This window comes from Vanacampus margaritifer, chromosome 17, assembly GCF_051991255.1.
Source record: "Vanacampus margaritifer isolate UIUO_Vmar chromosome 17, RoL_Vmar_1.0, whole genome shotgun sequence".
NCBI lineage: Eukaryota > Metazoa > Chordata > Actinopteri > Syngnathiformes > Syngnathidae > Vanacampus > Vanacampus margaritifer.
In genome coordinates, this window is record NC_135448.1 from 15,701,935 (window position 1) to 15,714,142 (window position 12,208).

Below are 12,208 nucleotides of genomic sequence, written 5' to 3' on the forward strand. Positions count from 1 at the left end.
CGTAGCTCTTCACGAAGAACAAAGTTTACACTTGCAGTTTATTTGGCTTTTGTAATTAATTATAAACAACATAATTAAGTATGTGAGCCTTCTTGCGGGAAGGACGGCCCACGGCACAAAATATTGTGTTTGTGCCATGCATCACCCGCCACCCACTCCCTCTTTCTTCTACCGTGACATTGAATGACTCCGGAACTGATGTTGGGCTGGTACTGATAGTGTTAGCTAAATGGAGACGGAGCCCCCCCTGCTGGTTATAAGCCGAGTTACAGTTCAACCGGAGGAAAGCCTAGGATTTAAGTTACTACCTAGAGCAGGGGTCTTAAACTCAATTTATTTCAGGGGTGCTAGGGGTAGACACAAGGTGTGTCTGGGCCACGTCAAATATTCCACAAAAAATGGCTTCAAGTATAATTTATTTATTTTACGACTAATCCAATCGTCTCAATCTTTATCAAGTCAAGTCATCTGCCTCAAATAAAAAACAAATATCAAAATTTATAGAAACATGGTCTACGTATATAGAATTTTTTTAACCTAATTCCGGTTACTTAATTCTGTCTGTTAGCGAGAGCCACTACATCGTGATAACTTACATTGATGTTTCTGCATTTGGCAATTTATTATTATATTATATTATTAGTATGGGATTTTTTTTAATGGGCTTTAGGTGAACTGATGAATACACACACGCTCGCACGCACGCACGCACACACACACACGCACATACACATACTCACCCACATACAAAAAAAAAACAAAATATATATATATATATATATATATATATATATGTGTGTATATGTATATATATGTATTAAAAAAAAAAAAACATTTATTAAATTTTTTTTAATTGATTTGTTTGTTTTTTTTTTAAAAAAAAAGGAGAGCAATGATGATGTCAAATCGAATGAACAATACTGAGCTCTCCTGAAAAAGAGAAAAAAAAAAAAAAAAGTCAAGTCATCTTTATTTATATAGCGCTTTCAAACACCCGTAGCTGTCACAAAGCGATTTGACCCGTCCTACATACTTTATGACTGATTACATGAGATTATTATTTTTTATTTATTTTTATTTTAAGTTTCCCATAACTTATTTGTTATTTGCTATGTATAACTGCTTAACCCGAATTAGAATTAGAATGCACATGCAGTATTAGCTTATTAGAGTAACAATGCATGCATACTTACAGGTCTGCCAGGCTCACCGCTTAAACCGGGTCGACCCTGAAACAACGATAAAAAGCAACGCATGAAATAAAATGCCGTAAATATAACGATGGAAACAAAACTGTGTATCATGTCCATTATGCAATTCTATTGGACAATTAGGAGCTCCAATGCTATAATGGAGCCACATTCATAATGTAATCCTGCTGAAAATTAAAAGCCGACGTTACCATTTTCAATTCCCTTCCCCGTAATGAATTACTCAAGCACAATGCGGCCGCCGCTATTTCACTTTAATGCTACTTTATACTTCAACTCCATTACATTTCAGATGTTTTTTTTTTTAATGTTTCACAATGTACTTCAACTGATTAATGTGTCAGCTATTCAGGTTACTTTGCAGATTGGTGTTATATATGGATATGAGTTGCTATTATAAATCCAATAACCCGGCAGCAAAAGTTTCAAACACCTTAACGAGCATCATTAAATGTAGTGCCCGTAAATCAGATCAGTAGTTAGAATCAAATACTCCAACAGGGAACCTCTTCTATAGCGACTGCTTAGACTATACTGAAACTTATGAAAGACGTAAAGTAGTACATTTAAAATTGTATATTTTCAACACTGGATGGTTTACACTTGCCTTGGGGCCAGGGCTTCCCACCGCACCCCGGTCACCCTTTGCGCCAATCAAACCCTGAAGATGGAGAGAAAATGACGAAGAGGTCAAAAAAAGGTAAGCAACGTGAAGCTTGAGTTCACATTGAAATAATCTGACATTTGATTAAACTTGACACGGTTTCCTGTAGGTAATTAGGAAACAAACAGGAGATTGGAGATTCCAAAGAGGATTACTGGTAAAAGCTCTCAAGACGATGTGTGTGTGTGTGTGTGTGTGAGTGCACCCCAGTTAGCATGTGACTCAGATTTTCACTGCAAAATAATGTCAAGTTATTCTGAATCTAAACAGAGCCAATAAAGGCATTTTATTGGCATTTTATTCCAAAAATTTTTTCCACCACCTGAATCATGTTGACTTAAAATCAACAGTTATTCCTTATAAAAAAAAAATTATACATGTATGACTGTTCTGTTTTCTTTTACTATCATTTTACTGAGGTCAACTATAAATACAACCATCTATTAAAATGTGGCCCTGCTGCATTACTAGTAGTCATAAATGCAATCATTGTCCTCATAATGTGCCCCCGCACCCCCCTTCCCAAAAAGTCCTAAAAGCTTGAAACGGAATACGTAAACATTCCGTTTTCTCACATCAATGCCGTTCTCGCCCGGTACACCATCAGGACCCGGCTGTCCTGACTCTCCCTTTTGTCCCTACAAAAACAAAAACAGCATTCATTTCAATTGAAGTCATAATTTGACATGTATTGATGACATAAAAAAAAAAAATGGCGCTTACTGTTGGACCAGGGGGACCAGGTGGTCCTTTGTCTCCCTGCAAAACGATTATTTGTCATAAAGAAATGCAAATAAGCTCAACTCAACCACAAATAATACATTTTTTCAGAATCATTTGAAAACCCCCTCACAGCAAACCCTAAAATATCTCAAATGTATCACATTACTGTGACACAAACCCGGACTTCTTTCCACATGTCTGCGAAGAGTCCCTTCTCAAAGGAGCACCTCTCTGCCAAGAAACAGAGCTCCTTTGTAGAACCGAATGTTTGCATTTACAGAGCCCTCTAGTGGTTTAACTTCAGGATTGCACTAAAGTGCTGGATTGGTATTTCCTTAGCACAATGATGCTCTTTGTAGCAACACTGGTGGGCAAAGTAGGGGGGATACTCACATCAATGCCGTCTGACCCAGGAGTGCCAGAAGGACCCGCTGGGCCTGCCTGGCCCTGAGGTCCAGGTGGACCTCTCTGAAGGTGGAGAAAAGTAGAGCAAAAAATGATGAGCTGGATATGCATGAATACACTTTTTACAAGATCATTTTCTTCCAGTGTAATACATTTATTGACCCAAAAAAAGTCAAATTAAGCTACTGTTATATGGTAGACGTTTTTACTGAATATGGTTTTATGACATTTGACGAAAAAAAAGGGCAAAAATGCCATCCTAAAATCACAATTCGTTTTTTTAAAGATATTTAAATGACATCTAATGATATTACAATGAGATTACAATGTAAATCATTTTAATATAATACATATAGTAAAAACATACTACACATCCTGTTAGTACTTTTTGAAAACCAAAAAACCCTATAAAATCATTCCATATATAAAACCAAACTACATAAAATATGAATTAATAATACCGGGGGGAGACAAAAGGATAGAAAGAGGAAAGTGGGAGGAGGGGTCCCTCAGGGTTCCATCCCGGCACCCCCACTCTTTTATTCTCATGTATGTGGGCATTCCAGATGAGGTTATTTAAATCCCATATTCCGATTCTTCAGGTATTTAAAAAGAAAAAGTCCCCCCCGCCCACCAAAAAAACAAAAGCAAAAAAAACAAAAAACTATATTCCTCCAATGTAAAAGCATCCAACAGATGGCAAGTGGGTGTTATTTTGAAACGGGGCCTTTCACACCTTGTAGTCAAAGTTTCGTTTGTGTGTGCCAATGCAAATAGATTTCCATCCTTCATTGCTACAGGCTTTTCCTTAGAAAAACAAAATCTTCTTTGCTTGATAAAAGTTCAGTTTTCTTGTAGAAAAAATGTCACCCAGGAAACCTCAAATCCCTCACGATCTCCATTTCAAATCACGGACGAGAAACGCGCTCAAATAGTGATACTAATCCAAAGAAGTGAAGGCTGTTTCACTTTGTGTCCTCTGCAGAAAAGCAGAAAGTCCATTTCGTGATCATCTTTCTTTTGTACTCAAGTCAGGTGACTAACCCACATTCCAGCACATCATTTAAACTTCACGTAACTCTCCCAACAACTTAATAGACACGCGGTGCCCCCCCCGCATCAGAATAAAGAACTTGTTTCTAACAGGTGCCCCCCCCCCCATCCACTTACCACTTGGGCCAGAACTAGGCACAGCGTCTGCAGTATCACCCAGGACTTTAGCACGACCGAGAGAGAAGCCATGGTCCTTCTCCCCTCGGTTCACCAAATCCTCTCTCGTCTTGCTCCCCCTATTCCTTCCCAGGCCAGCACAGTGAGGGACTGGTGAGGTAAAAAAAGTGCCTCAGAGAAGGCGTGGGGGTGGGGGTCGTGGGTATGTGCACACTCAAGAAAAAAAAAAAACTCGGGAAGACAGGGTACAAAGAGGTGGAAAAGGTAGGCAGAGGTGTAAAGATGATGAAGATCAAGACAACATCAAGAAGCAAGGAATCACACATGTTTCATGTACTGCTGTGATTGGTTACTTTACGAATAATATGCAAATTCAAGCTCCTCCCAAATCCACAGGAGCTGGACTAGTGACCAAAAACAGAACTATGGACCATTAAATGTGAAGAGACAAGGAAATAAAATAAAATAACATTTAACACTTAATGCAGTTTTTATTTTTGTTTCTACAAATGTAACACACTGACATTTTTCTAATTAGAGTTAGTCCTTTAGGCAATAAATATTCAATTGGAATGTCAAAATGACCCCTAAAGTTGTCATGCGATATAACATGTTTGTTTAGATATCCGCTAGGGGGCAGCAAAGCCAAAAGATAAAAAAAAAGAACATCTGTCTGCAGGCGGATTACAGTGATTGTAGTGTCCAAAGAAAAAAGTGAAACCAACACAACTGTGTGGTGGCCTGACAGCATGGGTGTGAGACATATGATATTCTCGATTCACACATTTGACAGTGTTTTTTCAGTGGTTCGGCAAGTCTTTTGTGTTTTTGCCAATTGACTCAAGCCACAGTCTATGAAATGACAACACGATGATTTATGAGATTACACAGAGTGAATGCCTGGCTCAGAAACAAAAATTTCAAAACAAAAAACAGTCTTCCTATATATGTAAGTGATGCTACACTATGGGAAAAAAATGTCACTGTTGCATTGTGTTTTTGATTATTTTATTTAATATTCATATAACAAACACCACATAGCCGCATCAACTGCAGTGAGCCTCCTGAGCGAATCGTTACACGCGTGACAACAGAAAATAATATCCATTGATTTTGTTGTTGTGATTCCACTGCCCCCCTAAATGTCTTTCACATTCTCCTTTGTTTAATCCTGGTGCTTAAAAACATATTAAGCGCATGGAAGAAAGTCAGGAGTGCACTTTGTACTTAAATGACTTGTTACAAAATAGGAAACAACACAAAACTAATTAAAAAAAAAAAATGCAGAATTAAAATCTCAGCAACCAGCCAAACAACAAGAGAAACAACAAAGGCTATGTGACGTTACAGCAACAAGAAGCCAAGCAGACTAACTGAAACTGGGAACTAAATACAAACAAGCTGACAAGATAACAAGCCACACCTGGACAAGACGTGATTGGCTAACACAGGTGGGGACAAAATCCTTAATGAGGAGACATCACATGAAAAATGGACACAGGAAAACAAAACTAAATTTAAAGCTTCAGAAAAACTTGAATCATCACGTCATTTTTTTTTTTCAGTTTTTCAGGAGAAAAAAAGAAAAACATCATTTTGAACCAGTAACGCGTCATCAGAGAGAGTAAGACATTTTTTAACACGTTTGAGATACTAAAACGGCAAGTTCTCCATTGAGTGAGAAATTGAAGTTGAAAAAGATATCGTCGTTAAAAGTTGTACATATGTACAAGGAAGGCAAATATACACATGCTAACACACCAGGTAAATATCATTCTAGCGTGTCGTTGTCAGGAGTAACAGCAAAGTGATAAAAGAGTCGACCAATATATCTACATTTGGGCCCGACGCCCAAAAGTAAAGAATCGGTCGAGAGGCACATAATGACAAGCTGAAGACATACAGGCGGAGGATATTAGTCTGTCTGGCATGAAATATTCATTAGGGGTTTTCATGCTTTACAATTCTGGCATGAAAATCACTTTGTCCGTTGAGGGCTGTGGCTTATTTGACATGCAAAATCAATAGCGGATAAAAACACATGATTAGGTTGTCAGTCATGATTCTTGAAGTGGACTTCAGTTGCTTTTGTAATTGGAACGGTTGATCACATATGTCTTCCATTTACCCGCTTTTATGATCTTCCTCTGTTGTAGTGTCCCCCCCCCCCCTTCTTTACTATTGTGCATTTACATCTCGTCACACAACAATATAACTTAAAACAAGACTGAACATTCCTAAGCAGTTTAATACGACACGGACTACTTTAACATGCAGTCAATATTCGGATTAAGGTCAAGAAGTCCGGTTTGTAAAACAACCGAGGTAACCCGTTTGCATGGTCGTTTGTTGTTTTGAAAAAATGTGAAATTACAACCAAGTGTTACATATTTTAGTTTAGCGATCTCTATCGGCCATGTTAAATAGCGCAGAAATCCAAAACTGAGCCTCGAACCCGGTCCGTCTGGTCGGAAGACGAGCGCAATTTGTCCAGTGATTGTTTTAGTGTTGTTCATGTTTTCTTAGTGTTGACTACAATGTTTTCGGGTCTACAATGGGCCTTTTCCTAATCTCACTGAAAGCCTCATCCTAACCTTAACCATCAGTCCGACGGCGAATTGACATACAAGTCAACACTAAAAATGAACGGTAAGATCGTTACAGGATTGTTAGCTCAGTAAGACAATCCGTGTTCGAGGGTTGGGGTTAGGGTTTGTGGGTTTGATTGGCCGCTGACATTGAGTTCACAGCTAGCCCCAATAAAGACAAAAGAGTCCTTTTTTTTTTTAAATTTATTTTTTTATATCTTCTGCATTGATTAAGTTGAGTCCAGAACAAGAGGCACCAATCAGGAAGGAGCAACTGGATATCCGCAGAAAGCACCAGCACACAGACATTAAACATACAACATAATGGTTGTGGTCTTTGGTCCTTCCTCGGGTCTCCTGACGGCCTCACGACTCTGGCTGGAAGTGTTCCGGTTTAGGTGAACGGTATGGGATTTTTTTAATAGGTTTTAGGTGAACTAATGAATACACACACACTCGCACATACACATAATCACCCACATACAAAAAAAAACCCAAAGAAAAAAAAAGGGGAAGAGCAATGATGATAACATGTCAAATCGGTAAAATTACCAAATGAACAATACTGAGCTCTCCAGGAAAAAAACAAAAAACAAAAAAAAAACATACAACACAATGGAAATGCGGTTCGGCCAGAACATAACAAAAAACAATATAACATAACAGCAACTATTGCATTTCTATCACACAGTTTGCCGGCATGCCTCTTACTTCTTTAAATATATTAAATACTGATTTCATCTGGAAAGAGGAAAAAAAACACTTCTGTGGTGGTATTCCGGCTGAAAAGTGCGGTTGTAAAATCCTTTAACTCGTGGACATCAAGAACCAAGCCAAAACAATTCTACATAACAAATGTTCAAGTATTGTTTATAGGCCTTTTAAAGCAGACATCCCAGTATTGACTTGCAATTATAGGTGAAGGCTCATTTCCATTTCGACAAAGGAGTCAGTTTGTAGGATTAAAAAAAAAAAAAAAAGCGTACTTTCTGCAGCATAGTCTTTATATTCCATTCTGGAGAGCAAATAGTCGAGTGGCGAGTAGATTAGTTTGAAACGATTGAATCTCATGACCATTTAATGCGGCTGTTCAAATTGTGAGATTGATGGCGGTGGCAAGAGAGGATAATCAAGACTTGTGAGCTCAGTTGAAGGGTTTGCAACAGCTGGATCTGATTCGAGCAAAGATTAACAAGACAGACGTGAAAAGTGTATAGAATAAAACGGCCCGAGGGTGAGGAAAGTCTTCATTGAATATCCAAAGGCCTAATGGTCATTCAATTGAACTTCTTCATATTTTTACTCATGGAGCTTTCACATTTCCCATCAATGCCTTATTCATGTGATTAAATTAAATAAAAAAATAGTTTACTGTGCTTACCAACTACTTACAAGTGGAGTTTTAGGAGTAACAACTGTTACAATGTTTGTATGTACTTTACGATCCATGACGTGCTTTCCAGTCCCGCCAGTAATCATTCTACTCACAAAAGAGGGAAAAATTAATGGAAAAAATAGTGTTGAAAAAAAAAGGGAAAAAAGACTGTTGTCTTTTAATTGGCAGAAGAATTATAAATAGTGTAGCGTTTCGCAAAACGACTAATTTACACGAAATATGCTTCTAAACTCCTATTTCTGACCTCTGTTTTGCTTTCCACTAGGGCTTGTTATGTTTCGGTTCTGTGGGGTTGGGTTTTTGTTTGATTTGGGGTGTTCTTGTCTTTTGTCTGTAGTCAGGTTTCCATCCAATTGTTTCAAAAATTTTAAGCGGATTTACTGATAATGCGCAAAACGGACATGCGACTTATGCCCGTTTCCATCTGTTCTTCTTTTGCGAATATTGAGAGGGGACTCCCGCTGCTGTAGGTGGCGGTATACACCATAAAGATGTGATCCACAAAAAAAAACTAGGAAGCGACTGCGCCGTGCGATGACGTCGTATGAGCTTCCTTTTGTAATTCTTGATAAACCGTAAAAAGATTTCTGTTTCGTCGTCTGCCCAAACATACCTTACTTTCTCATCCGACATTGCTTTGGGACTACAAACGTACGTGTGACGATAATATACGATCAAAACATGCAGCGTGTATCCGGTAGTGCCAGCGGTTATTCGCAAAACCTTTTTCCATAGCCAAAATTTTGCACTTTCCTTTTTTCGATACGCTTCAAAATCCACCCACTCTAAGCGTAAAAACGTTTTTTATTTTTTTTTTATTTTGGGCCCTTTTTCGAATTTTTAGCATTTCCATTTAGTTGTATTTTCGTATTTCTTGAAAATTCTAATAAAAATGGGTGGATAGAAACCCAACTTGATCTTTGTTTCACGTTGCTTGTCTCTCTCCCCTTGTCTCGTCATGTGTAACCACCTCCACCTGTGTGGGAAAGCAATCAGTGCCCTTAGCCACGCGTGTCTTCTCCAGGTGTGTCTTGTGAAGTAATTAGCAGAGGTGTATTCAGTTTGGGTTAGGGTTAGGGTTGATTTTGTAGATATTGTTGATTTTGTAGATATTGTTGATTTTGTAGATATTGTTGATTTTGTTTTTGGACCCTAAGTATCTTGTTTTGCCATTTGCTTGATTAAATCCCTTTTTTTGACTTCATCCCTGCCTTGCATTGCCTCCCTGCACTGGGTCCAAAACCAACCTCCACCCCAACACCTAACAGGGCTGGGTATTGCCAACAATCTCACGATACAATGCGTATCACAATACAGGGGTCACAAAACGATACGGATTATTACCCCGACATTGTCTTCAAGGCGATACGTATCCTGATATTTTACATTGTATACATTTTTAGAAAAAACGTCATATGTATACCCAAACGATATTTTTATCGTGCCGGTTTTCTTCTTCTAATGTTAGCAGCGCTTCCGGTTTTCCGGTCGAAATGCATGCGCACTGCACAGCAAGGAACAGTTTTCAAAAACGTGCCGTAGAACTTCATGAATGAATGTGCAATATCGATTGTGACCCCTCATGTATCGATACGTATTATTTAAAGAGGCCCACAATGCTATATACCCGTATTGATTTTTGAGCTCACCACACCTCTAGTTTTCAGAGTGTGAACCAAAATTTATATTGTTTTATAAGTTAAAAAAAACATAGTGATATACTGTACACTAAATAATATACTGTTTTGGTTGTTCTTCTAAATGGTCAGCGTACTGGACATGTGTTTAAGGTGTGGAGTTCAGTCTCTTTAATCAATAACATGTGTCACATATGGAGATTGTCACTCTTACCTCCCCCTTTGTTCAAGTGAGTGTGTCCCTCCAATAATGCGTTGCACCTGGACTTTGTCTTTTCAGTCGTCTTTTGAAAATTCCAATACACCATTTTTTTCACATAATGCCTGGCCTAGATTTTAGACAGACTTCCATTTGTGTCCTCCCCAACACACTCTAATTTTTGACCTTTTACTTGTATTGGACTAATCACTCCTTTACTGAACGATAACTTCAAGTTAATGATTTTTATCGTGGGGGGTTTTTCCACCTGGGGCAAAGATTTATGCATTTTTGGTCCAATTCTGTCTTTCTGACAGGCATATCTGGATATGACAGTATTATTTTCATTGTCATTATTTTTTGGAATATGTTTTTGCTTATCTGTCGAAAACCATTTGGCAAATGCAAAAATAACGGCCCACGTAAATGATAGTAGAACATGTCAGTCCTGCCAAGGACACTCAGTTTCACTTAAGCCAGTAAGCAGACAAAAGGTTTAGTCATCTGAGTTGGCTGTAAATGCTCTCATGTGTTCAATATGCTGATGATAAAGTAGTAACAATCACACATTAGCCAATAGTTTTGAAGAACCTTTGACAAATAACGGTCGCAGACGCAAACCATCAGGGTGAAATATGTCATATTCACACCCGCCTTGTAAAACGCACATAAATCCGTCTTCAGAGCTTTTTGAGTCACATCAGAGCTCAGAGAAATATAATTTTTAAGAAGATTTAAAACACATGAACTCACTCCATGACATGCTGTCCACAAATATATATATATATCTCAAGCTCATCATTGTTACTTTTTTTCTTTGTCCATGCAACGGCATTCTTCTATAAACTCACATGGTCTGGTATTTATCTATCCGTGGTCTGTGGAGGGTTTAGTGAGCCAGGGTGTGTGTGCATATGTTATGCGGCATCCTCACTGTTTCTCATTTCTCGCCTTGTTCCCTTCTGGCTACTTTCGAGAAGATTTTCACTCGATCCCTGAGGCTGATCTTGCACGACAACGCTTTCACACCTCAATGTTTTGGTGTGGTTACAAAATCGGCCTTGTCCAAGCCGATTTTTGTCCTTCTCGCACCCCCTGAACTCTTTCACTCGCCTCCCCAGTTTGTCTTTAGGTGACTTATCTCTGACCGTTCCCCTTCTGTGACTGCTGTCCGGCTTCATCCATCTCTTTACCTTCCAATTTTCATTCCGTGTCATTCCGCCCTTTTTCTCCTCAATAACCCTCAGAGGTCTTACGCTCAGCATTTGTCAGTGACACTTTGGACACACCTTTTCCTCTCACACGACTGGCTTGATTGAAAACCTTGATGCTAGTGATCCATACTGCTGACAGCATTACACTTGATCACCTAAAGCAGTACACAACACAGGTGGCTTGCTGCATCAGTGACGACGTTGATGTGAATATATCTTAAGGTTGTCGACGGGTTTTATTGTTGCAGATTTTATAGACTGGTTTGCATGGCCATTTATGGACATTTTCAGTTTGAAGCGTGACAGCGATGCTTTTATATGGATAATCCAAGATTATACATTTTTTCTCTCTCTCTCTCTGCCAAACTATGGCTGGAGTTTATTTGCAACAAAAAAACACCTCTGAAAAAAGAGGGGAAAAGAGCACTAACAGAGAGAGACACAACAGAAGGCGCTCAAATTAAGGGAGTTAAAAAAAGGGGAACCAAAAACACACAGGGTGAGAGTTAGGGTTTGTAAGTGTGGAATTAGGTCTTCTTTGGTCCACGGTTCCCACACAGAAACTTTCTCCTGAGGTCTGGCTTTAGCCCATGAATACCTTGTTGTAATTTTACAGATTTCTATCAGTTGTTCTGGTGGAACAACATCTGAAACTGACCCTGTTAACCCGAATGATGTCCCAAGACAAAAAAAAAATACATGGGTTGTAACACATGCTCTTAATTGATGGCCAGAGATGAGCACCAATAAGTGACAGTGGTCAGAGCTTCAGTACCAGACGCAAGGGTCCAAGCACGCATGCATGTACACATGCAAAATATGCGGTGGATTGCGACAAAGTGGGAAACTGCACCGAGATGTTGACGACAGGAAACATGGCTACTGAGAGTGTGAGGGTTCAGGGGTCATACTTTCTGTGTTCCACATAAAACCCAGTTAAGTACTGGCATGCAGAGACATATGCAGTGGTAACCTTTAAGTCACATGACGCGGACATGTTC

General features: G+C 38.9%; 1 protein-coding gene across 1 annotated transcript in view; it reads right to left on the minus strand.

The window, feature by feature from the left end:
- The window catches only part of col9a2 (procollagen, type IX, alpha 2), a 117,136-nt gene that overhangs the window by 9,806 nt on the left and 95,122 nt on the right, over positions 1-12,208 (minus strand). The window contains exons 2-7 of the mRNA XM_077549516.1: positions 4,174-4,323; positions 2,992-3,066; positions 2,599-2,634; positions 2,451-2,513; positions 1,819-1,872; positions 1,194-1,229 (exon numbers count right to left, since the gene is read on the minus strand). Coding sequence (XP_077405642.1) covers positions 1,194-1,229; positions 1,819-1,872; positions 2,451-2,513; positions 2,599-2,634; positions 2,992-3,066; positions 4,174-4,245 — 336 coding nt within the window. The 5' untranslated portion in view covers positions 4,246-4,323. The remainder of the gene's footprint in view (positions 1-1,193; positions 1,230-1,818; positions 1,873-2,450; positions 2,514-2,598; positions 2,635-2,991; positions 3,067-4,173; positions 4,324-12,208) is intronic.